General features: G+C 41.9%; 1 protein-coding gene across 14 annotated transcripts in view; it reads left to right on the top strand.

The window, feature by feature from the left end:
• The window catches only part of ASPH (aspartate beta-hydroxylase), a 210,232-nt gene that overhangs the window by 83,461 nt on the left and 103,344 nt on the right, over positions 1–23,427 (top strand). For 8 of the 14 annotated variants that reach the window (XM_057308035.1, XM_057308037.1, XM_057308034.1 and 5 more), the window contains 2 exons: positions 3,198–3,242; positions 15,163–15,204. In XM_057308035.1, coding sequence (XP_057164018.1) covers positions 3,198–3,242; positions 15,163–15,204 — 87 coding nt within the window. The remainder of the gene's footprint in view (positions 1–3,197; positions 3,243–15,162; positions 15,205–23,427) is intronic. The other 6 variants (XM_057308038.1, XM_057308041.1, XM_057308050.1 and 3 more) reach the window with 2 other exon arrangements.

Below are 23,427 nucleotides of genomic sequence, written 5' to 3'. Positions count from 1 at the left end.
TTTTGTGTGTGTGTGTGGCTAAGCTGGTGTTCAACCCAGACTTGGGGTCTGTAGTAGACTCTGGGGTCCACGGGCCTTAACGGCAGGAAGTTGCCACAGGGAACATGTAATAGGGCCTTTGCTCTTAAAATTACCCTTAGAATTCATTTATGAGCCACTAATTGTCAGTTTTCAGATTAAATGTTACTGCTTTTGAGCTTGGTTAGGCAGAATATTTAATAGTACAGCTGACTGAAATGGGAGAAGATAGGGAGGGGTGGAGGGAATGTGGGGATACCAGAATTGCTCTGCTTAGCTGCTGGCAGAGACCCCTACACGCTGCTGTGAGACCACTGCGTACACGCAAATTCATCTCCACGTAGCAGGCTGGATAGCGTTCAGATTTTCTCCTAACTCCTATTACTCAGTTCTCTATGAAGAATATAGCCGAGTCTGTTTTTTGTTCAGTCAGAATCAGAAAATGGAAAACCTACATCCCAGGAAGAACTTCATCCAATCCATCCCACATATATTGTTTTTTATAAGAGACAAAATATTACAATATGCATCTTGGCCCTGACTTTCCTGTGTTCAAAGTAGTTTTTCCAAAGACTTCTCAGTCATTTTGATAAGCCAGTGGAGGACATAGCAGAGACTGCTCATGGAATGCTTTCTGGGGGGCAGTGGGGCTCTGTGCATCTTTAGCCCCGCCTGTAGTTTCTGTGCTCCTGTGTTTGGAGCCTGAGTGGTCAGTGGGAAGGAACTCATCATCTTCACATGCCCTCTAACCTTCTCTTTCCCCCTCTTCCTTGACTTGGCTTGATGCATCAATATATACTCGGATTCCCACACCAGAAATGCGAGTGTCATCAATGACATTCCCTCCGTCTCTGCAGCTAATCCCAAGTCCTGTTGAATGGGCTTCCAAACCATTTCTCAAATCCATTTTTCTCTGTGGCTCTAGTGATCTAGTTCAGCTGTCATTACCTTCCTGGACAATAGTGGTAGCCTTCTAGCCCATCTTCTCAGCGAGATACGTGTCCACTTCGAATCCATCTGTCATGATGCAATTAGGGTGATCTATTCAAAAGTACAGGGTAGGCTGTATCAACCCTGTGCCTAAACCCTCTTTTCTTCCCCATCTGTGTCAGTAAGGTTACTTTCTGTTACAGGCGACAGAGAACTAAACTTCAGTTGGCTTAAGCATTAAAGATTCGGGTGACAGATCAGTTGTGAACTTGGAGGACCTAGTAAGGAATTTGGATTATATTTCAGGTGCCGTAGGAATCTGGAAAAATACTTAAATGAGATATGGCGTAATCTGACTTATTTTAAAGAATCACTTGCACTCCTTGTTAGAAAATGGATTGGATGGAGCAAGAATGGAGGCAGGGACCACCCTGTTAGGAAATGATGGGTACCAACCCAGGAAGTGATCATGGTGGCCTGGAGTGATGTCATGACAGTGGAAATGGAGGGGAAGGTTTTGAATTAGAGATATAGTTTTGAATTACAACTGATGGAACTTTCTGGTGGTTGTGAAGGAAAGAGAAAGGGGAAATTTGGTTTAGTTTGAGTAACTGTCAGATGATGGAGCCATTTACCAAGAAGGAAACTAGGATATAAAGGAAACTGGTTGAGGGGAGAAAACCAGTGCTCCATATTATATATTTTGAGTTTGGGAATGATGCGAAATTCCCAGGTGGAGGTATCAAGTAGGAGGTTAGATGTGCAAATGATATGAGCTAGGCGGGCGAGACCTTGAGACTGATGTGTTTGGGGGCCATCCTCGTGAAGGTGGGAGTTGAAATCCATACTGAAGTGGGTTTAAAAAGTCCTGGAGTAAAGAAGAGCAGTCTGTGCTGATATAAGTAGTTTGCGATTTCCTTTTAAAAAATCCTCTCGTTACATCATTGCCAAAATAAATTCCAGGTAGTTTGTTAAATGTACACTTTTTCAGAATACAATTAGTTGAAAATTTAATTTATCTTGCAATAATAATAAGGCTTTCTTAGTATAACGCCAGTGATGGAAATAATAAAGTGATTAATACTTTATGATGCACACAAGTTTTTCAAACCTAAATTGGCACGTAAAAGAAATTCTGAGAAAAAAATATTGGTAAAGGTGATACAGGGCCAGTAGATCTCTTAACTTACTAAGAAGAAATCAGTAGGCAAACCTTAACAAGCCAGTCACAACAGAGAAAGCTGGTAAATGCTCACAGAACTGCCACTAAAACAACGAAATATGCCAAAATATTAACTGTGGTCAGTGGGAATAGGTGAGATTTTTTTTCCCCTTTTTCCTTTTATGTAAAAAATATTTCCAGATCTTCCATTTGGGTATGTATTATTCTTAAAATTAGAAGCAAACTAATGTAAGAAGAAAAATGAGTACAATAGCTACATAAATAATATGAGTTGTAGAAAATTCTATAAAAATTCTTCCTTTTGACCAGAGTCTGTTCCAAGTCTTTAGGAGCAAAAGGAAAGCTGATAAAATCTTATCTCTAGATTAAGGTAATGTTCAGTGGGTTGTGAGATACCAAGATCTTAATATGTGATGTAATTTGATAGAGTGAATCAGATCAGTATATTATCGTACCATTATGTGATAAGGTCTACCATCTCTTTAGTTGCAAATGGGTTGAAGTGGCCAGGGAAAAAGGCAAGATGTTAAAAAAGTCATCTCCGTATTTTTGGCTGGAATATGGCCAAATTAGAATATGTTACCTTGAATATTATTTTTCAGAAACTTTATTGAGGATAATAATTTACTTTAAGGACTCTCTTTCAATTTCTTTTGTGTCGTTTCGTTCATGTTACAATTAGGATTATGTATTAAAAACTTTTTAACAAGATAATTTTAAACATCTTTCCTCAGCTTTCTTATCAAGTCTGATGCAAAATTGTGGTGCAGACCTGGGTTTTAGCTCATATCTCCTTTGCCCAGGCAGCGAGTTTTGCAGTTAGTCAGTTAGGCAGGTAACGTCTAAAGCCTATTTTACACAACCCTTGACAAGCATACGACATTTTGCGAAGTTATAGCTAATTCTTCTTTGTTGTAATAGTGTGAAAACCTAATGTTTTTGTGATCATTGCACGCTAATCTCAAAAATGTCTGTAAAAATAATCACCGTAACTTAAATGCAATCTGTGTTTTAAAAACACTGGTCAGCAGTGTGTGATGGATTGTCATTCTGTTATTTATTTTAGAAGTACACGTGCCCCCTGCAGAAGAACAGCAGGAAGTGCCACCAGGTACGACAGTTTGTTAGATGCCCTTTGCCCTTTCCTTTTCTGTTTAATTTAAAATGTACTGTTGATATGCACAGTAGCTGTGTGAAATCAGTCTGTGAAGAGTAAGAGTCCTGAGAGAAGGATTAATTAATCCTTAATTAATTAATTAATACCTAACTTTGAAGAGAAAATTGTCTGTGTTTTGATCAGTTGAGCCAAAGTGAAGGCAAATACGCGTCCGATTCAGTTTAGTACACGTTCGTTGAGCTAGAATGTGAGACGTATTAATGGTCAGGGTACCATATGATTTTGTCATTATAGATGGTGGTGGTGGTGGTGGTAGTAGTTAGCTGGGGGGTTTTCCTTTTTTTTTTTAAATTGATAGGCTAATTGATGATGGAATCAGAATTGCCTTAAGATGAACGTTTAATAGTGCATAATGTTGTGACTTTACTCTTCTTTGCCGTTCCCCATTTCCGTGAGGGCACGTCAGTGCTCTGGGCAATCCCGGCTGGCTGCCTAGGCCTTGTTAGTACCCGAAGTCTTTCTTTCCAGCCAACTGAGTTAATCCATTTCTGTACTTTTCCCGCCTCTCTGCCACATGTCCCTCTCATCAGCAGTGAATTTAGACAATGGGGACATCATTTCAGGCAAGGCCTGTGCTTTTAGATGGCATTTTAGAGGTGACATTAACTCCACGTGCAATCAGAAATTAATGTACAGGCCTGTTCTCATAATGGGAAAAACATGCTTTGTGAGAAGGGAATTGCCAGTACCTCCATCCCAAGTGTATTTCCTCTTGCTTCTGTGTTTTATTTCCATTTTCTTTCTTTTTGTGTCACTTACTGGTTGAATTTTTGCTCGTATTTTTTACATCATGCTTAATGTGAATTTTGTAGCAACGATGTGCATTACTCGTATTGATTTTGGTAGAAATAATTATAACTGCCAAAATCTATTGAATAATAAATTTCAAGGAAAAAATAACTTTTGTAATCAAAGCATATTTTTAGTTATATACCCTAGCTCAGTTTTGCTTATTTCACGTTGGGGTATTTTAGGTTTTGGCGGTTGTCATACCATGTACATTTCTAGTCATCTGTGCAAACGCTTAAGAGAACGGAGTTGTTGTTATTATATTGTGAATGAGACTAGACACCCACGGAGAATTTGGTCTTTTACATGATGAATACTGTGCAGGCACGTGTATTTTGTGTTTAGGGAAGGTGCACAGAGCAGGGAGAGCTGATGTTTCTGTCCTGCCTTTGTAATTTCTTCTTTATTGTTGAGTGGCGCTTCTCGGAGGGCCTCGCTTCTGCCTTGAGGAAGCAGAGCACGTTGCCAAATTAGCACTTAGATTACTGTCAAGTACTTTGAAGAAATGGTCTTATAAGTATTTTTAAAAATAATGAGTTTTTACAACATTGACTTTTTTCTGGTTACAGTTCATATTTTTTAATACTGACCTGACTTTAGCGGAGGCATAAAAAGTAATACTGTTTTCTGGCCTGAAATTTCTGTGCTTTTATTTCCATATTTTATAAGCCAAGCGCAAGAATTTCCTTGCAACATTAATATAAAATACCCAGTGGTTGGGGTGCTGGAAGAAGATGTGTTTTTAGATGAGGTATTTAACAACCGAAGCACATGAAAATGAAGATTTGATTAATATGCATACTCAGTGACGTGTAAAAAGCTCCCCATAAATGGTGACTGTGGCTGTTTTTGTTTAGTAATTAATTAGCCTGGTCTTCGAGGTGGATCGAGAGAAGTTAAGCCCTGAAAGACCTGCTCCGGAAGTTGTAACCTGTAATTTGGTGTCATAAAAATTTGATTGACCAGCTGCCCAGTTACAGTGCGACCTTGCCAGAAGAGACTATAAAGCCAAGAGTTAGCAATAGTTATTTTTAATGACTGCGCTTGCTTTGCTTATTTCCCATTATTTTCATAGTCTTACTTTATATTGCAACCTCTCTTATTCAGTCTTAAAAAGAATAATCATTGAAACTCTCTGTATTCATGATCTTTTTGTACAGTAAGCTGACCGCTCTTGTAAGTGCTTAGTTATCTGTGTGATTACAGAAACTGCAGGAACACTGATGATGGGGCCTGTCTCCCTACTTTGCAATGCTCCTTACCTTTCAGTCTTTAAAATCCGTTACTCGGGGGAAACTTTACTGGAGGACCTCTGCAGCATGCTAGCTGTTAGTCTTTTTTCTGGCCCTTGGAATCTTAACGATGATTACTTTGCCTTCCCCGATCATTCTAAGACTAGGTTATACTGTCTTAATATTGCTTATTAAAGTTTACAGTAATATATTTATTGGTGTGCTATAAGCCCACAGGGCAGGAACTGTCTTAATTCACTGTTGTATTGAGCCCCACGCTAGGGCCCATGAATGCGAACCCTTAGTAAGCATTAAGCATTATGTAGGAGCTCTTCTAAGCACATTACATGAATTAACTCATTTAAGATTTCCAGTTGCCTAAGAGCTAGACATGCTGCTATCTCCATTTTACAGATGAGAAAACTGAAACACAACAAAGCCAGTCTGACAGCTGGCGGGTGGCAGAAGGGCGGCTGCCCCTTGCACGCCGGCTCCAGAGTTCACACTCTGGGCCTCTGTGCTCTAGAGTTTTCTTAGGGAAGCCCTGAGGGCTGATGAGTTCTGAGAGCTGTCTCGATGTGGTGAAACTAGAGATGTCATTTTTTTTTTTAAAAGATTTTATTTATTTATTCGACAGAGATAGAGACAGCCAGCGAGAGAGGGAACACAAGCAGGGGGAGTGGGAGAGGAAGAAGCAGGCTCATAGCAGAGGAGCCTGATGTGGGGCTCGATCCCATCACGCCGGGATCACGCCCTGAGCCGAAGGCAGACGCTTAACCGCTGTGCCACCCAGGCGCCCCTAGAGATGTCATTTTATTCAGCATCTTTCTCCTCATATATGTTAGTACTTCAGCTAGGACCCAGAAGTGTGGAAGGGTAGAGAAGTAAGTTGTCCAGTAGCTTGAATTTTGTCATCTCTTGTTTATATTTGTAAATTGACAAGTGCTTTGCTCTTGACAAGGATGTAAAAAGTCAGTCCTAAGAATTGATCATTCTGATACTAGAAGTCAATTATTTTGAATACCAGATTTTTTTTAAAAGTTGTTTTTGCAATCCATGCTCCTTTAGTAGGTTTTTACCTTTTTGTTTTTTTTTTTTTTTCAAGATTTTACTGATTTTTTTGACAGAGAGAGCGAGCACAAGTAGGCAGAGCAATACGCAGAGTGGGAGAGGGAGAAGCAGGCTCCCCACTGAGCAGGGAGCCCAATGTGGGACTTGATCCCAGGACCCTGGGGTCATAACCTGAGCTGAAGGCAGGCACTTAACTAACTGAGCCACCCAGGTGCCCCCAAACCCAGATTTTTACTTGAAATCATATAGCGTGTGATTCTGGCAATATGACAGAATAAATATGCATAGCACAAATTGACGCATTTATGAAGGAATCACTTATGAAATTCATCCAAGTAAAATATCCTGCCAAACAGTACGTTAAGGCTGTTTCACTAACTGGTTCCAGTAACAATTTTTTTTTTGTCATACCATGCCAAAAAAAAAAAGAAGTTAATGTTATGTTTTGTGGTGATAATCATATTATTCAAGATGGAGACATGTGAGCATTCGTGTTTCTGCTGCTCCCATCTCTCTGAAAGTGGAGATGACATTTGTAGCTCAGCCACCATGGACCGGCCTATCAGTGGTGATGGTTTCGCTCTGCGGCACCTGTGCGAACTTCTCTCATGCCTCCCCTGTCAGCCGGCATTTCCTAACATGATCTCTAAGGCACCTGGCCAGCCTGAGTCTGGCCTCACTAGGGGTCTTCGTTTATGTGAGTAAGCACCTAATACGAAGGTTACTGTCACAGATTTCATCGGTTGGGCAAGAAGTACGGATGGAGCAAGTACAGAGACACAGGTTTGCCCTGGGCAAAGAAGATACTCGAACAATAATAGAGTGCCTGCCCCATGGTGGGTCACAGTCCTATGGGGCGTACAGCTGAGTACAACAACCACTGTGATGTCATTAATTCCCCAGAGGGGTATCCAGGGCAGCACAGAGGAGGAGGGATAACAAACCCAACTTTGGGAGCAAGGGTGTGGAGTCAGATAGACCTCCCCTGTGTCATCGTGCCAGAGCTGAGTTTTGAGGTGCTGTGAGGAGTGACAGGAGCTGGCAGGTGGGGGGCAGAGGAAGCAAGTGCTTGTGGAACAAGGACCAGGACAGTGGTCATGTAAAGGTGTAAGAAGACAAGTGGAAAAATAGGCAGGCGTCACTTCCTGGAGTGTCTCATATATGATTTTTTTTTTTAATGATTTTATTTATTCATGAGAGAGAGAGAGAGAGACAGCCAGCGAGAGAGGGAACACAAGCAGGGGGAGTGTGAGAGGAAGAAGTAGGCTCCCAGTGGAGGAGCCCGATGCGGGGCTCGATCCCATAATGCCGGGATCACGCCCTCAGCCGAAGGCAGACGCTTAATGACTGTGCCACCCAGGCGCCCCTCATATATGATTTTTTTAAATTTGCATCTGGGCCTAAAGGTGGCAGGAGGCATCACATGATCAAATCCAGGTGTGAAAAGATGAGTGCAGTGAGGAGGTGGAGACTAGGAAGGGGCAGAGGTACTGAGCCGAGCTGCAGACAATAGGCGCTTCGGCTGTGGTGCAAGGGCTGGCAGGGTCGACTCATGCGATTGGGATTGGAAGCAGTTTGGGGGAGAGAGGGCTGATTGAAGGGAAGAGTCGAGGACGATTTCTGTGTTCCTGACCTGAATGAATGAATAATCAGCCCTTCGTGGACCTATTGGAGGCAGGAGGAAATGGAGAGTAGCAGAGGAGGTGACTGGGCCAATTTCGGACATACTGGGTTTGCACATCAGTGAACCACTTCTGAGTAGAGTCGTCTTTAAATACTAAGGAGTATATATTTGGGTCCTTCAAATTTGTAAACAGCTTCTTACAAACTCAGGTATATTTGATGGCACAGGTTACAGAAATGCTCGTTCCTCTCACTGTCTAGCTAACTGATAAATTCTAAGAGAGAACCTAGAGTCAAACGCATTTGTAAAAACATTTTCTGTAATTAACGCACACAGACATGCTCGCTTGTTGAGCGTGCAGCTTAAGGAACTTGCGCGTGCGATCCGTTCCTGCACCCACTAGTCAGAATGCTTCCAGCACTCCAGAAATCTCTCCCTCCTCCCGCCCAGTCACATGCCCCCAACAGTAAGTGACTGTGCTGATCTGTCACCATTGATTGGTTTGCTTGCTCTTGAATTTAATAAAACAAAGCCAGAAGTAAACACGCACAAATACAGAGAGACATTTTTGGTGACTATTTTTTGTGGCTCAACATCGTGTCTGAGTTTCATCTACTTTGTAATGTATAGTATTGGCTTTTATTCATTGCCATTTACTATAAATACACTGCATTAAAAAAAACCCATTCTACAATGATAGCTATTACGAACGTTTCCGGTTTGTGACTGTTACGAAGAAAGCTTCTGTGAATAATCTTGTACATGTCTTTTGTATATATATTTCTGTTGGATTTGTGAAAGTGTACATATGATTTCTAGTTACCTCACATTAGCACCAAATCCACTTATATAAAAATTTCTGGATACACACGCACACACACACACACACACACACACACACACACACACACGTAGGTAGATAGATAGGAAGGGAGGAAGGAAGAATCATAATCCAGATTTAAAAATTCTATCAAAATTTGGCCTTTAAGTGCACAATCTTCTTTTCTACTCGAATTGTAACAGATATAATGCTGTGATGGTAAAATCAACCAGATACTACAGTTTGGAATGAGAAAGTAATTGCAAGAAATAGGACAAGATGACTTAATACTTTTTTTTTACCCAATCATTTATATTGTCAGTAACATTAAAAACTGACATACGATTATATTAATGTATTTTAACTGCAACTACAGTATCCAGTTGCTCCTTGAAAATCCTTCCTATATTTGTTTTTCAAATACCATGCTAGATTTTTTTTTTCCTCTATTACATTTCTCATTAATACGGTGAAAACACTGATGGGAGAAAGAGAGTTAATGCTTGCATTTCTCAAAAGATTGAAATTCTTAAATTTAGTTGTAATTCTCAGATGCTCTAAGAAGCTTAAATTTTCATCAGCGCTTTGCAAGTAATTCCCAGGGACGTCTCTGGGTGGTTAATCACTATTTAACGAGTTGCCCTTAAAAACAACAGCAGCACTTAAAAAGCATTTACTTCTGTCCGCGGGTTTTTTTTTTTCTTCTAAAGTAGAATGAAAATGAAGCAGTGTCACAGTCTGTGTCTGGTTGGTCCTTTAATTTAGATTTCCCCTTATTTTTGCAGATACTTAAAGCTTCAGAAAGACTGCCCCCACTACCACAGGAGGACCAGCCTAAGCATGCGCTCCACAAGGTGGCTGTGATAGATCTTGTGACGCAGTTACTGAGCAGACCAAGATCTGTGGGAATGAACACTAAAGCTGTTTTCAGTCGATCATAGTCCACTGGCATCTTAGTGTATTTTTTTTTTAGAAACAGAAATTACATGTAATGTTACATTCCTGCATGTCCGTTGTCGATAGCATTAGTGGATCTTTTGGTTTTCTCTTCTCTTTCTTTTTGTGGCCCAGCTTCCGATCTTACTACATTTATGTGTGTTGTTCAGGTAACAGTCGATTCTATTGACGATGTAGCAGCAATTGTCTTGGCAGGGTTTTAATACATATGTGACTAGTAATGACCCCTGCGTCCGTTGGACTGACCTGTGTGAACTGCGTAAGTGTGATCTCAAAGCCATGAGGAGTGCCCTTGCGCCTGCACTCTGAGGAACACTACTAACGGTCACCACTAGCTGTGAAGAGTTGAGTTGTATATATCTGCACTGATACCCTGAGAGGACATTTCTGCCTTAGCTTTGACTATTCAGGGTAAAACTCACATTTTGAGGTTCCCGTAGCTGTTAGCTCATTGATTAGAAAAACTTAATATCTTGGTGAAAGTCTTAAGTTATCATGGTTAATTTATTTTTCAAATCGAAGGGGAACAATTAAAATTCCTTGCTAGGATATAGGCAAAAAGAATGGCCTGCTTTGTCATGCAAAAACGCCGTTGGGCACCTCGGGTCATCCTATAATAGCTTTGTCCTTCAGTGTTTGTTTAAATCTTAGAAAACCTGTATAAATTTCTGGTGCACATCCTAAGGTTGCTCTGCCTTTGGCAAATTAAGTTATGCCCTCATGACACTATAAAGACGGCACAGCGATCTCACTAGACAATGACGCCTCTAGCTGGGTGGATTTAGGGTGTGTGGGAAGTGCACATAGAGCCACATTGCCTACTGCTGTTTGCAACATATGAGCCTTTTCTTTTCTACCTTGAAGAGTTTCTTCTACTTCTAATGTGGTTTATTTTGGCTCGGAAATAGTTGCTTTGATGAAAATACTCATTTGTTAGAAAAGAAGGTAGTGACATCATTTTGGTAGGACTGTGAGCTATTAAAAAAACAAAAAAAGCCATAAGAAGTAATTTCATTTCCATGTCAGGGATAGCTCTTGATTATGTTAACATTGTTTTAAGATAAGATGACTCTCCCCCCCCCCCCCCCGCTTTTAGGGTTACAATCAAAGAGATTTTATATTTTTATCATTATAGATCATAGTTACAATGTAATGAGTTTTGCATGCTGACCCAGTGTGTTGTGAAATCCAGAAGATTGAGTTACTAAGAAAAGCAATAATTTTCTAAAGCTGTGATAGTGGTAATACAGAGTTGCTACTCAAATTCTAATAAAGCTCTTAATTCATATTGTGAATTATAGAACACTACTTTTTATAAAGCCTTATTTTTTTAGGGAAACTTAGGAGTGACACAGAACTGATAAATGCATAAAATTTCGCTGGACTTTCGTATATAATCATCTCTAGAACTCTGGAAACTGAGGATTCATTATGCTGTGGTCAACTTCACATACTTTCTAATTCCAAATATCCGAATCAACGAGCCTTGTCTTCACGAATACATGCCAAGCTGGGCAATATCAATGGATTTTCTAAAAATAATGTAAATGTCTTCTGTTTAATGTTATTTGAGTGCAATAAAATGCAGAATTCTTCTCTATATTGTCATTATTTTGTTATATAACAACATCAGTTCATTTTATACTTAACTAGTATATTAGAATATTACAGTCTCTTTGATGACTGAAATCACAAAGGTGTACCTTCAACCCTTTCTGAACCCTTTTCTAATAGGTAATGTTTATTTCGTGTAACGTTTACTCTGATGCTACATTGCCAGGGGGCAGATTAAAATGAAATAGACCCCGCATCCATCCTTTGTAGGTTTTTGTTGAGCACCTAGAAGTTTTGGGAACTCCCTAGTGAGGCAAGCCCCACTCCCCTAACAGCTTCCTGCTCCCCCATGACCGTTGTTGTACCGTGAGGACACGAACTCCATCGTAGTTGAGACGACGAAAGAGTCCGAGCAGGTAGAAGGGCAGGAGAGGGTACCGCAAGTTCTCTTTCGATCTCCAGGAGAACTAGACAAGTAGGGGAGAAGCCTCCGGGTTCCAGAAAGTGTTGTTTTCTCCTCCAGCATGGCCAGAAGAAACAATGAAAATAAAGACTGCAGACTCACTCAGCATAAGCAGACCCACTTTTATTGACTGCATTTCCTCTGCTAAGCGCTTTGTGTGTGTTAGGGACTTGTGTTTTCCCAGCAGATGGGGCTTATCCCTGCTTGCAGATAAGGAAACTGAGGGTCAGAGAGGCCGAAACACCTGCCAGCTATGGTCCTTCACGGTGAGCACGTGGGCAACAGGTGGAAGGTGGAAACAGTCGGAGGGAGGCCGAAGTGCAGGCGGGAGAGCAGGTCGGAGACAAGCAATCATCCAGGTGTTGGTGGCAGGGCCAACCTCAGGAAGTACTGGCAGAGAGAGAAGTGGACAGGGAAGCTGTGGCCGGCTGAGTGGGCCAGCGCCGGGGAAACAGAGCCCTAGAGAGTCTCAGGTGCCGTGTGATGAGACACTGGTGAGGACAGCTAGGCCTGGATGGAAATTAGCTTTGGATGTGCATGAGGTCTGAGAATGGGGCAGTAAGCAGAGAGGCGCAGTAGCCGGAACATCATAGAGTTCAGGATATTTGAATTCACAAAAGTGATTTTCTTTAATGGTGTATGATAGTTTTTGAATGATTAAGATCCCATTCTTTTTAGTAAGGTTTTCCTTATTCTGGGGGTGGGGGGAAGTAAGTTAGTACAGTTAGAGATTGCATCACAGCTTTCTTCTTTGATATGAGTGCGTAAACACTAAGTATGAGTGACAAGTGAACTTGGACGTGGGTAATTTTCAGAATTGAGCTGAGCATATGGCTCCCTTTAACTTAGAGCCTGCCCGTCACTGGACCATACAGAGTGTGATTGAAGTATAATTACAGAGGATACTTTCTAAATCAGTCTTACCTGTTCTGTGACCTTTGGCAAGATTCCTAAGCCTCTCCAGGCCTTAGTTTCCTTATCCATAAAATTAAAACTATCTCCCAGGGTGGATGGAGTTGATGGGATTGGTGGGATCATCTGCAGTAAGTGCTTAGAACAATGCCTGGCACCCGGTAAGCATCCAGTAAGTCCTTTTCCTCTGGGGTGCAGCGAGGTCCACATGGGGTGTCCCAGGGAAGTGTGTAGACAGAGAATAAAGCAGAGTAACACTTTACTATTAGCTGTGCAGAATACTAGTGAGGGCAGCTGGATCTCTGTGAAGACACCTTTACCCACTGAAAATCAGAGGGGCCAAAATGCTTGCTCTGCTCATTTCCCGGTATCCAGACACGAGTCACAGATGTCCACATGTTGATATGAGGTGAGGGACAGAAGGGGGCGTGAGAGAGCGCTTTTGCCCAGAGCTGGGGAAGTTTGGGTTGGACCTTCTTCAGTCAGGCTCATTGCCCTATCGTAAATACTGCTGTGGAAGAGGAGGAAAGGTGGTGGCCCTTGTTCCTGGGAGCATGCCTGGCCAGGGCCTCCCACACCTATTTAAAATGGGACCCATTCAAACCACTCCTCCTTCCTTATTTCTCCCCTAGGGGTGGGAAGATGTGTGCAGAGCCCTAAACTCCTCTTCATGACTAGCACCCACCTGTTTTCTTTAGTCAGGTTAGCAACTTGCATTTTGTGCTTGGCTTTTCAAATCACACCAGCCCTGTGCCAGGCGACGGATTCCTGGAGGATGTGCTGGGTCACATCCACAGCAGAAAAGGCCCTGCTGGTAGCACTGGAAGGACTCCTTGAGGACCAGGATTGTCGATGTTTTTCCTCAATCCTGTGTCCGTGATGCCTACGAGAGTGCATCCTATGAAATGATGTGGTGCCTAACTTTTTGATCAAGGAAGTTATAGTTAGTAAGATCAGAAATTCTAGAACATTCGACAGAGATCTAGAAGGGCTTTTATCGTTTTTGTTTTTAAATATCTCATGTTCCTCCTGCAGCACTGGCAAGAAGTGTGTGGCAGTCAACTTTATAAAACTCACTCTTTGCAGGAGGCAAAGCCTGAATGGCCCCATCTCCCATTTCTCTTTCAGGAATGGTAGAGAAGGGCACTTTGGGAAGATCATATGCTTTGGAATGATGTAAACTGCTGACCTTGATAGTTTGGGCACTCGACTTTCTCAGCCTCAGCTTCCTCCTTTGCACAGAGGGAACTAGACCTCCCCGTAGGGTGGCAGGAGGCAGGGGGCAGGTGCTATGTGCTAGGCCGAGCCTGCACACTGCAGCTTTCAGAGGTCATTCCCTTCCTCTCAACTGGTGTCTTGAAAATGCCTGCCCTATAAAAATCTCTCCCCTCGTGTATCAGAAGCCTGCCTCAGATTTAGTTTTCACTTCCAAAAACTCCATGTTTGATAGGAATGTATGGAGGAAACTAGGGAGCAAAAAAATCGAGTGTTCTGTGGTTTTACCCCTGATCTGACCCCCACAGCCTGGTCTACTATGGGGGAAGAACTGAGTCTGATTTTGTCTCCCAAATTCTGCCCTATCCTGACTCCCAACACATATGCCTATACATGTGTTCCTAGAAATACCCAAAGCTAGATAAGAACCTGCTGGAACTACAATCAACTGGTCTACCTTGAAAATTAGCTAGACCCCCAACTTCTATGGAACAGTAGGCTAGATCTGAGATGAGGTTATAAGCGCATGGTCAGGTCATGCACCGTAGTTTTCCATGTAGGGTGGATGTTGTTCGACTGTTCCAGGTTCTGGGTGAGTTTCACTGCACTCAGTCCCATTCAGGGGAGAGACCCTATGATTGTGGTTAACTTAGTGAAAGGCTGACACAGGTGGGCTGTCTGGCCTATCTCAGCTCCTCAGCACCTGGGCTCAGTGCAGGCAGCTTTAGTGGCCCACCTGCGTATGTGTGAAGTCCTTCAGGAAGTGAGACTGCTGTCACCCCAGTGAGGGGGACATGCAGCACTTCTTTAAAGCACAGGGTGGCTGTTATAAAGTAGTCTTCTGGTTTTAGGAGACAGTATAAATATTGAACAAGCTTTGATTCGGGCTTCTCTCCACTCCAGTTTGCCTTTATACCCATGGAGGCACTTAGAATTGGTGGGGATGACCCACAGCCACTTTCCTGTAGATGAGGAATACTTAGCCTCATACCTGGTTACTGCCCGGTGGCTTTTATAAGTAATTCACATGAGTCTAATCTTAATATTTTTAACAAATTTCATGTGTAAAGGATTCAGGGGTTAGGAAAATGGAATTCTATGCCCAGAAATATTTTTTTAATTATATTTATTTGAATTCATTTAAATATGGTCCAACATTTTGAGATGATGAATGGTGACTTTCACAATACTTATTTTGTTTTGTCTTTACTTTTCAGAAACAAATAGAAAAACAGATGATCCAGAAATAAAAGAAAAAGGTGAGATCATCAAATGAACTGCCTTTCAAATATACATAGGAAGAAAATCATCATACTGTTGTTCAGGAATAACGATGATTTTATTTTATATCACCAATTAAAAGAAATTGCCTCTGGGTTTATGATTCCAAATGGTTTTATCAGCAAACATTTATCAATATTTACATAAAGAGGCAAGGTTCTAAAGAGATTGCCTCGCTTCTAATCCTGGTTTTGCCGTTCACTGTATGTGTGTCTGAGAATTCCTTGCCCTCTGTGCCTCAGTTTCCTCTCTCTGATATGGGAATAAAATAGTACCAAGTTCAGGGACCAGAAGACTCCTGTTTCTACAGTAGTAAATGAAAATATGTATAAAGTACTTAAAGCAATGTATAGCGCAGGGAAAGCACTTAGGAAATGTTAAATATTACTGTTTATGTTAACATCTGTGCCAGGAGTAGAGATCCAGCGATTACCGGAACATGCTCCCTTTTTATAAGGAACTCTGCATTGTTGGAAGGACATGCAAACAAGGTTCCATCCGTATAGAAATAATCGTCTCTGCCTTCCCATTACAATGGGATTCTAATAAATTAAATAACCCAGTAGAATTTTAAGTCACCTCATACAATGGTTCCTTAGCTTACTTGGAGTGAGGAACTAAGTTAAAAAATTATATAGATGATCATGGAATAGTGCTTATGCTTTTTTTTTTTTATATTCCACTTCTCTTTATTCTTTCCAGTCCTTGACATTTTTAAGTATTTAATTCAAGCTTAGACAATAAGAATCTCTAAATAATAAGTAAGGCTACGTATTTTATCCCTCACAAATATTTTTTTTTACATCATTTAATTAATTAATTTTTTCGTCATGATCAGTGTGCTTTTCAGTCCCCAACCTCCCCCACCTCCCTCCTCTCTGGTAACCCTCAGTTTGTTCTCTGTCATTAACAGGCTGTTTCTTGGCTTGTGTGCCTCTCTATTTTTTTTCCCGTGCTCATTTGTTTGTTTCTTAAATTCCACACATGAGGGAGATCGTATGGTATTTGCTTTTCTCCGACCTACTTATTTCACTTAGGATCCGTTATACTGTCTAGCTCTATCCACGTTGTTGCAAATGGCAAGATTTCATTCTTTTTTGTGGCTGAGTAATATCCCATTGTGTGTATATACACCACATCTTCTTTATCCATCCGTCTACTGATGGACACTTGGGCTGCTTCCATATCTTGGCTATTGTAAAGAATGCTGCTATAAACATAGGGGTGCGTGTATCCCTTTGAATTAGTGTTTTTTTATTTTTTGGGTAGTGTGATTACTGGATCATAGGGTAGTTCTGTTTGCTTTTAATATCATTTGAATGATAAAATCTTTAATGATTAAACATTACAATTTCAGAAGTACCTTTAATTTTTGGTGATGCTATTGTACATAGCATGTTATAATACGCATAATGTACGTGGTCTTGGTGTATGATTACTTGATGAGCAAACAGAGTTGATGGCCGCTGGCTGTAATTTTGTAGCCCTTAGCGGGGGATCTAGGCATCTAGTCGTGCATTTTTTTTTTTTCCTGAGTAGTTGTATTTAATTTTTTATGAAAGCAATATTGAGAGATAGTTTTAAAAGTATGACTTTTAATGAAAAACAGCAGCCTTCTACTTCCTGCTCCCCGTCTATGAGGCCCATTCCTGACTTTCTTTTAGCTGTTTCTTCTAGTACTTACCTACACATTTCTAAACAACTAGCTACTTGTGCAAGTTTCTCATCAGTGTTGGAAATTGTTGTTGACTTTTATACATAGATTTAGTTCAGTCATGACCCAAGTTCTCCATGCTGCCCCCCCACCTTCCTGATTGTCCATGACATCGTGACATACTCTGATCGTGATAAGTAAGTAGCCCTCTTCTCCCCGGTTTTCTTTTCTACGATTTCAGTGACCCGAGGTCATATGTGGTCAGCAAGCAGATGCTCCTCTTTCTGACGTACTGTCAGAAGGTCAGTAGTAGCCTAATGCAAAGCCACAATGCCTGTGTCCTTCGCTTGATCCCATCACGTAGGCATTTTCTTATCTCACATCATCATAAGAAGGGTGAGTACAGGACGTTAAGATATTTTGAGAGAGGAAGAGAAAGACCACATTCATGTAACTTTTATTACAGGATATCGTTACGCTCGTTCTATTTTATTATTATAACAATTATCTCTTACTGTGCCTAATTTATAAATTAAACTTTACCCTAGGTGTGTATGTACAGGAAAAAACAGTATAATAGGGTTTGGTACTGTCCGTGGTCTCTGGCATCCACTGGGAGTCTTGGAATGGGTCCCCTGCAGATAAGGAGGGATGACTGTACTAAGGAAAAACAAAGCAAAGGGGAGGATATCATCGGCTTCTGCTAGAAATGATCACTTCCTTGATTCTGGAATGCTTCCTTCACCTGGCTTGCTGGTTACCACATCCTCTTGCTTTTTCTCCTACTCTCTGCTGTGTGTGCTTTTCTCAGACTCCCTGGAAGGCTGTTCCCCATCTTCCTGACCATCTAACACTCAAGTACCCCTGGACTCAGTCCTCAGAGCATTTCTCTATCGCATATATTCCCTCGGTGATCTTACCTAATCTCCTTGCTCTAAATATCTGTGTGCCAAGGACTACCACACTTGCCTGCAGCCTGGGTCTCTTCCCGGACTCTAGACCGGGGTGTCCAGCGGTTACCCAGTGTCTGCGGAGAACCTCGTTTGGACATCTGATAATCACTTCGAACTTAACTGGTGTAAACTGAACTCCAGACCTTCCCCCTCTTCCTATGAGCATCTCTTTCATGCCTCCCTGGATTTCCCTCAGCAAACCCTGTCAGTCGCCTCCCCGCAACATACCCAGAATTCCACTGCTTCCTGCCCCCAGCACCCTCTACCACCTCGCTCCCAGCTACCACTGTCTCTTGCTGGCATTATTCCAGATGCCTCCTAACTGGTCTTCCACTTCCCCCATTGTGTCTATAATCTTTCTCAATACAGAAGCCACAGGGACCCCGTTAAACCTAGGCTGTGTCATGTTGCCCATTGCCTCCAGCATCTCCATATCGCCCTCAAAATAAAACAAAGTCCTTTGCAGGGGTTTACAAGCCCTCATAAAATCCATTCTCCCTTCTCCATCTTCTCTTGGTTTCCTCCCCAGCATCACATCCTGTAATACTCTCACTCTTTGCTCGTTCTACTCTAGCTACACGGGCTTCCCCGCCAAGCACGCACGGGACTCAGGGCCTTTGCACCGACCGTTCCCTCCAGGCTGACTCTTCTCCCCCACAACCCACATGGCTTGCCACAGTCTTTGCTCAGCTGTGGCCTTCTTAGTGAACCTCCCTAACCTTCTTATTTCAGGTTAAACCCCCCCCCTTACTTTCCATTCCCAGTTCCTTGCTTTGTTTTTTTCCATAACACCATGTGATTATATTTGATAGTTTATTTCTTTAGTATTCATTGTCTGAACCTCCCACTGGAATCAAACTTCCATGAAGACACATTTTTGTCTGTTTTGCTCACTGCTGCATTTCCTGTGCCTGGCACATAGGAGGCACTTAGTGAATATTGGCTGAATGGTTTTCTATTATGTTTTAATTTCAAAGGATTAATATGAACAGGCATTACAGGCCCTAAAAACCCCAAGCTGTAGGAGTAACAACCAGACCCAGATAGAACTCTTAGGATGGAAATCCATGGGAAACCCAAAACTCGAGTCAGTGACACTGGGGTAGAAGACAGCTGTTGCCATCCCTAAAGAACCCAGAGCGATTACATGGTCCCCTCTGTGCCCTCACGTGTCTGAGGTCAGTGGATGTGTGGTTCGTCAGACCCATGCTGTTTGGAGCACAGAACTGACAAGTGTTCAGAGTGTTAAATGCACTTTTGCTTTCAGTTTCTTCATCCAGAAATAAGGATCATGATTCTTACGCCTCACGGGGTATACTTCAAAACAGGAAGATAAAATGAGACTGTTTGTAAATATTAAATGCAGTCTGCTCCTACTATTACTATCCAAATATCTGGACCCCAGATTGCTTTGATTAGCAGTTAAATTGGTTGATTTAGGGGTGAATCGTAGGTGTGCCAGTTTTAAGATTTAGTTAAAACAGTGCTTTTAAAAGATCCATATGTACTGTCATAATCCATTCTAAAAGCAAAGGTATTTTTAGCTCCCAAAGTACAACACATATAATTAAAGAATAAAGGGTGGGTTTTCTTTTCTTAGATTGTATAAATTTAGCTGTATGAAAGACTCACGAAAATGATTCACATGATTCGGTTGGTCTCGGACCAGTGGACATGTCTTGTTGTGGCTCCAGGCAGAGACCACGGGGGTAGTACGGAGGCTGCTCTTGTGACCATGTTAGCCCACGTCTCACTCGGTGATCCCAGAGACCATCCCTGAGTTAGAGGAGAAAGGCGATAAAACAAATCCTCTTTGTCCTTTATTCTGGTTTTCCTGCCCTTTATTGGTTAGGGAAATAAACACTTTAAAGGAAAATCCTGATTTCTTAACAGCCCCCTATTTTTACCCTCCTCCTATGTCTTCAACAGTTGAATTCAGACCTGCCCTACAAATCACCACATTCCCATTACAGTGAAATCCAGGTATATATATAATTTTTAAAAACCTCAAGTTTCAGTGGCGTAAACAAGATGGTCGTTTATTTCTTATGCACAGAAATAACCTAGGACCAGTTTAATGGCTTATTAAGGACCCAGCGCCTCTCTTGCCATTCCGCCATCCTTAGTCTATAACCTCATGTTTCAAAGGGCCATTTAAGCACCAGCCATTATCACCACATCCAGATAATAAGAAGGAAGTAGGGAGGAGTGAACTTCTTAGGAGAACTACATTTCACTGATAGAACATTGGTAAAGCTAAAATTCAGGGTTCTGGTTCTGCAGAAGAAAGGAACATCAAATGTTGACAGGAAGCAGCAATCAGCAGTCTTGGAGCGCGCAGTATTTTACTCTTGTTACCAAGGTATACTCTACCACCATATTTTAGGGAAATGGCTACTGTTCTATGCTAAAAGGTTCAATTAATCATCAGAATGTTAAAAGAACTATCAATTTTTCATCCTTCACAAAAACATGCACTAATTTATTTAGCCACTTAAATATTTGCACGCCTGCTACATGCCAGATAGTTGTTGTAGGCAAGTGGCTACAGGTGAGAATAAGGCAGACAAAATTCCTTCTTTCATGGAGCTCACATCCCAGTCGGGAATCCAGCAGCACACACAAAATCTGAAACAGTGATAGTGCTCTGAAGGTACCAAGCAGGAGAGTGTGCTGGAGGGGGGTGGGGAGGTAAGGGGAGAACGTCTCTAAGGAGGTTAGGGATACCATCAAGGCAGCTGTGTGAATGCCGAGCTAGGAGCACACTGAACAGAAGAAGAGCCTGTGCAAAGGTCCTGAGGCAGAACAGCCAAGCATGAGAACCTGGAGCAGCCTGACCAAGCTGAGAGTATATGCCATGCGGTCAGAGAGAAATTCGGGGGCCAGGCCGTGACAGGGAGTCTGACATTTTCCTTCATGTAATGGGATGTCCTACCCAGGCCGTGAGAGTATCTGCAAATCAGTCTTTCTGATGCACACGTTGACTTGTTTGCTCCTGGGAGGTCCACCTCAGTGCTTCTGACAAAGGTAGAGACAGGGTGAGAGCGGACTGGGGTGTTGGTTCTTGCAGATGGCGAACACGAGGAAGCCCTACCCCCACTGCTGCTCACAGCGGTGCCGCTCCCTCTGTCAGAGGCTCCATTTCAGCCTTTGGGAGCCGTGCCTCCCTCCACACGGCCCGCCATACTCTAGAGCTTGTCCCCCAGACTTCTAATCCGAAGGGGGCTTGCCCAGCGTGGTGGGTGCTGGGCTCTCTGGCTGTTTCTTCAGGGATATCTCTTCTGTGGAGAGAATCCATGGACCAGCCTCACTTGCTTCATTCATCACACCCCATTGTGCGAAACAGGAAGTTTCTAGCAGTACCAACCAAAAGACGTTTGTACCCGAAGTATTTTATTGAGTGTGAAATGCAGGAATAGTCTTAGAATTAAAAGATCTAATGCTCAGTGTTACCCCAGATTCATTGAAAATCCTTTGAAATTCATTGCCTGCCTTGGGAATTCCATCCTCTTTTTTACTGAGATTCGTAGGATGCTGTTAAGTACGGGGTGGAGGGAAGGGGAAATATTCCGTCTTTGGAACATGTAGTGAAAATGGAATGTGCTTTAATAGTTGTAATAATACAAGTGAAGCGTTTTTTCTAAGTTGCCATTACGAATTTGTCTTGTAATAATAGTGTCGTAATAATAGAAGTGAAGATTTTTTTTTTTTTAAAATGACCATTATGAATTAGTCTCAGGATGAATTATCAGGTCACCTGACTTTCTGCTTGTGTTACCTCCCTCAGGTGTATTGATGAGGAACAGCTGGTAAGAGCAGAAGATTTGCTTTTACTTATTAATAATTCTGTGTCCTTTCCTTTCAGACAGTTGTGGGTTTGAAATAGGGCTGATTCCAAAATAGGTTCTATTAGCCAGATTCATAAATGGAGTCAGATTGTATTTGTTTTCGATCAGCTTGCTGTGTCCGTTTCTCCCCACTGGATGTCATCTTTTCCCACATATTCCATCTTCCACAACCACGAAATGCATCGACTACAAAGTAATGCAGCTCACAAGCGGCTTACTAGATGTCAGACTCAAACAGTTACTTGTATTCATCCACTTATTGAGTCCATACTGTGCACCTACTATGTGCCAGGCCCTATTTTAGGCACTGGGGCTAACACAGCCGATAAAAGCCAAGTCCCAGTTCTCATGGTACCTGTAATTTAGTGTATGTGTGTTTGGGGGGGAAGGTTAGATATGTAATTGTGGAAAATTAGAATATAATAGTGATAAGTATGAAAAGGAATATAAAATAGGAAAAGTCTACAGAGAGTGACAGCGGGCAGGGGTGTTGCTCGGTGGAGAGGCCTCTGGGACAGTGAAGTTTGAAGATGCAGGGGAATGAGCTGTGCAAACATTCGGGAGAAGGGAGTCCAGGGTTGGAACAGCACATCCATAGTCCCTGTGAGGATCAGTGAGGAGCCAGTGTGGCAGGTGGGGAACATGGGAGGGAGAGGGATAGGAGTGGGTGAGATCCAAGGGCTCGCAGGGTCCGAATCACACAGGGCTATGAAGGCCGCCAACCATAAGGATTTTATATATTATCTTGAGCAAGATGGCCGCCGGGAGATTCGGAGCACAAGGTTGGTATGATGAGCCTTATGTTTCAAGAAGGCTCACTCTGGCTCTGGGGATGCAAGACTGGAAGCAGGGAGACCACTTAGGAGACTCCCAAGAGGTAATAATGGCTGGAATTAGGATGTGGGGTAGTGGAAGTGAGGGGTGGTTAGATTCTCCATGTGTTTGCACGTAAAGTCACTAGAATTTGCTAATGGGTAGGATATGAGGTATGAGAGAAGAACAGGAGTCAAAAATGACTCGGAGCTTCTTTAAAAAAGGTGCTTGAACAATTTGAACATAGAAGTAAGCAACATGTGGCTGATTTAACATAGACCAAGTGTCAATTATTAGTTGAGGGTTTGTGAGTCTTTAAAGGAATTTGAGAAGCAACAGAATACCCATGCCTGCAAAAAGGAAATGGGTTTTTGCTGTGTGTGTTATGTGTGTGTGTTGTAATTGCATTTGAATCGAGGACTTTTCCTGAAATTTTGCTTTGACTTAGACTAATACTTAATATCCCATTATATTATTCATTACAATTAAGGATACACTTGAACAGTGTATTTTGTGACTGTCTTTTAGGCATTGAAAGATGTCCTGGTTACTATTTGTATTCTTTTAAAAAGTAATAGTCAGTGCCCTAACAAAACACCAGATGGCACTAGAAATCAAGTCACATTTACAATAACAGCAATCCCATTTGTAACGTAGGTTAAAGGAAAGACCTAGAAGGTTGTAATACAGCCAGTAAACCAGCCTGATGCAACTAATACCTTGTATGGATATTTCTGGGTTTTCTGTGATCATAAGGAAAACAGAGATAGAACCAACGTGAGCAATAATCAAGCCTCATTAAGAAGTTTTCTTGTTATTAAAAAAATACATATATCAATGAAGTTTTTCCTGGGATTCTCACAGCTGGATGGAACGTATTTGAGCAAAGTTGTTCACCATCGTCCTGATGATAAAAACTAAACTTATTAGTAC

The sequence above is a fragment of the Ursus arctos genome, unplaced genomic scaffold (assembly GCF_023065955.2).
Source record: "Ursus arctos isolate Adak ecotype North America unplaced genomic scaffold, UrsArc2.0 scaffold_6, whole genome shotgun sequence".
NCBI lineage: Eukaryota > Metazoa > Chordata > Mammalia > Carnivora > Ursidae > Ursus > Ursus arctos.
Note: the sequence above shows the minus strand (reverse complement) of the source record. Positions and strands in the feature narration are given on the sequence as shown.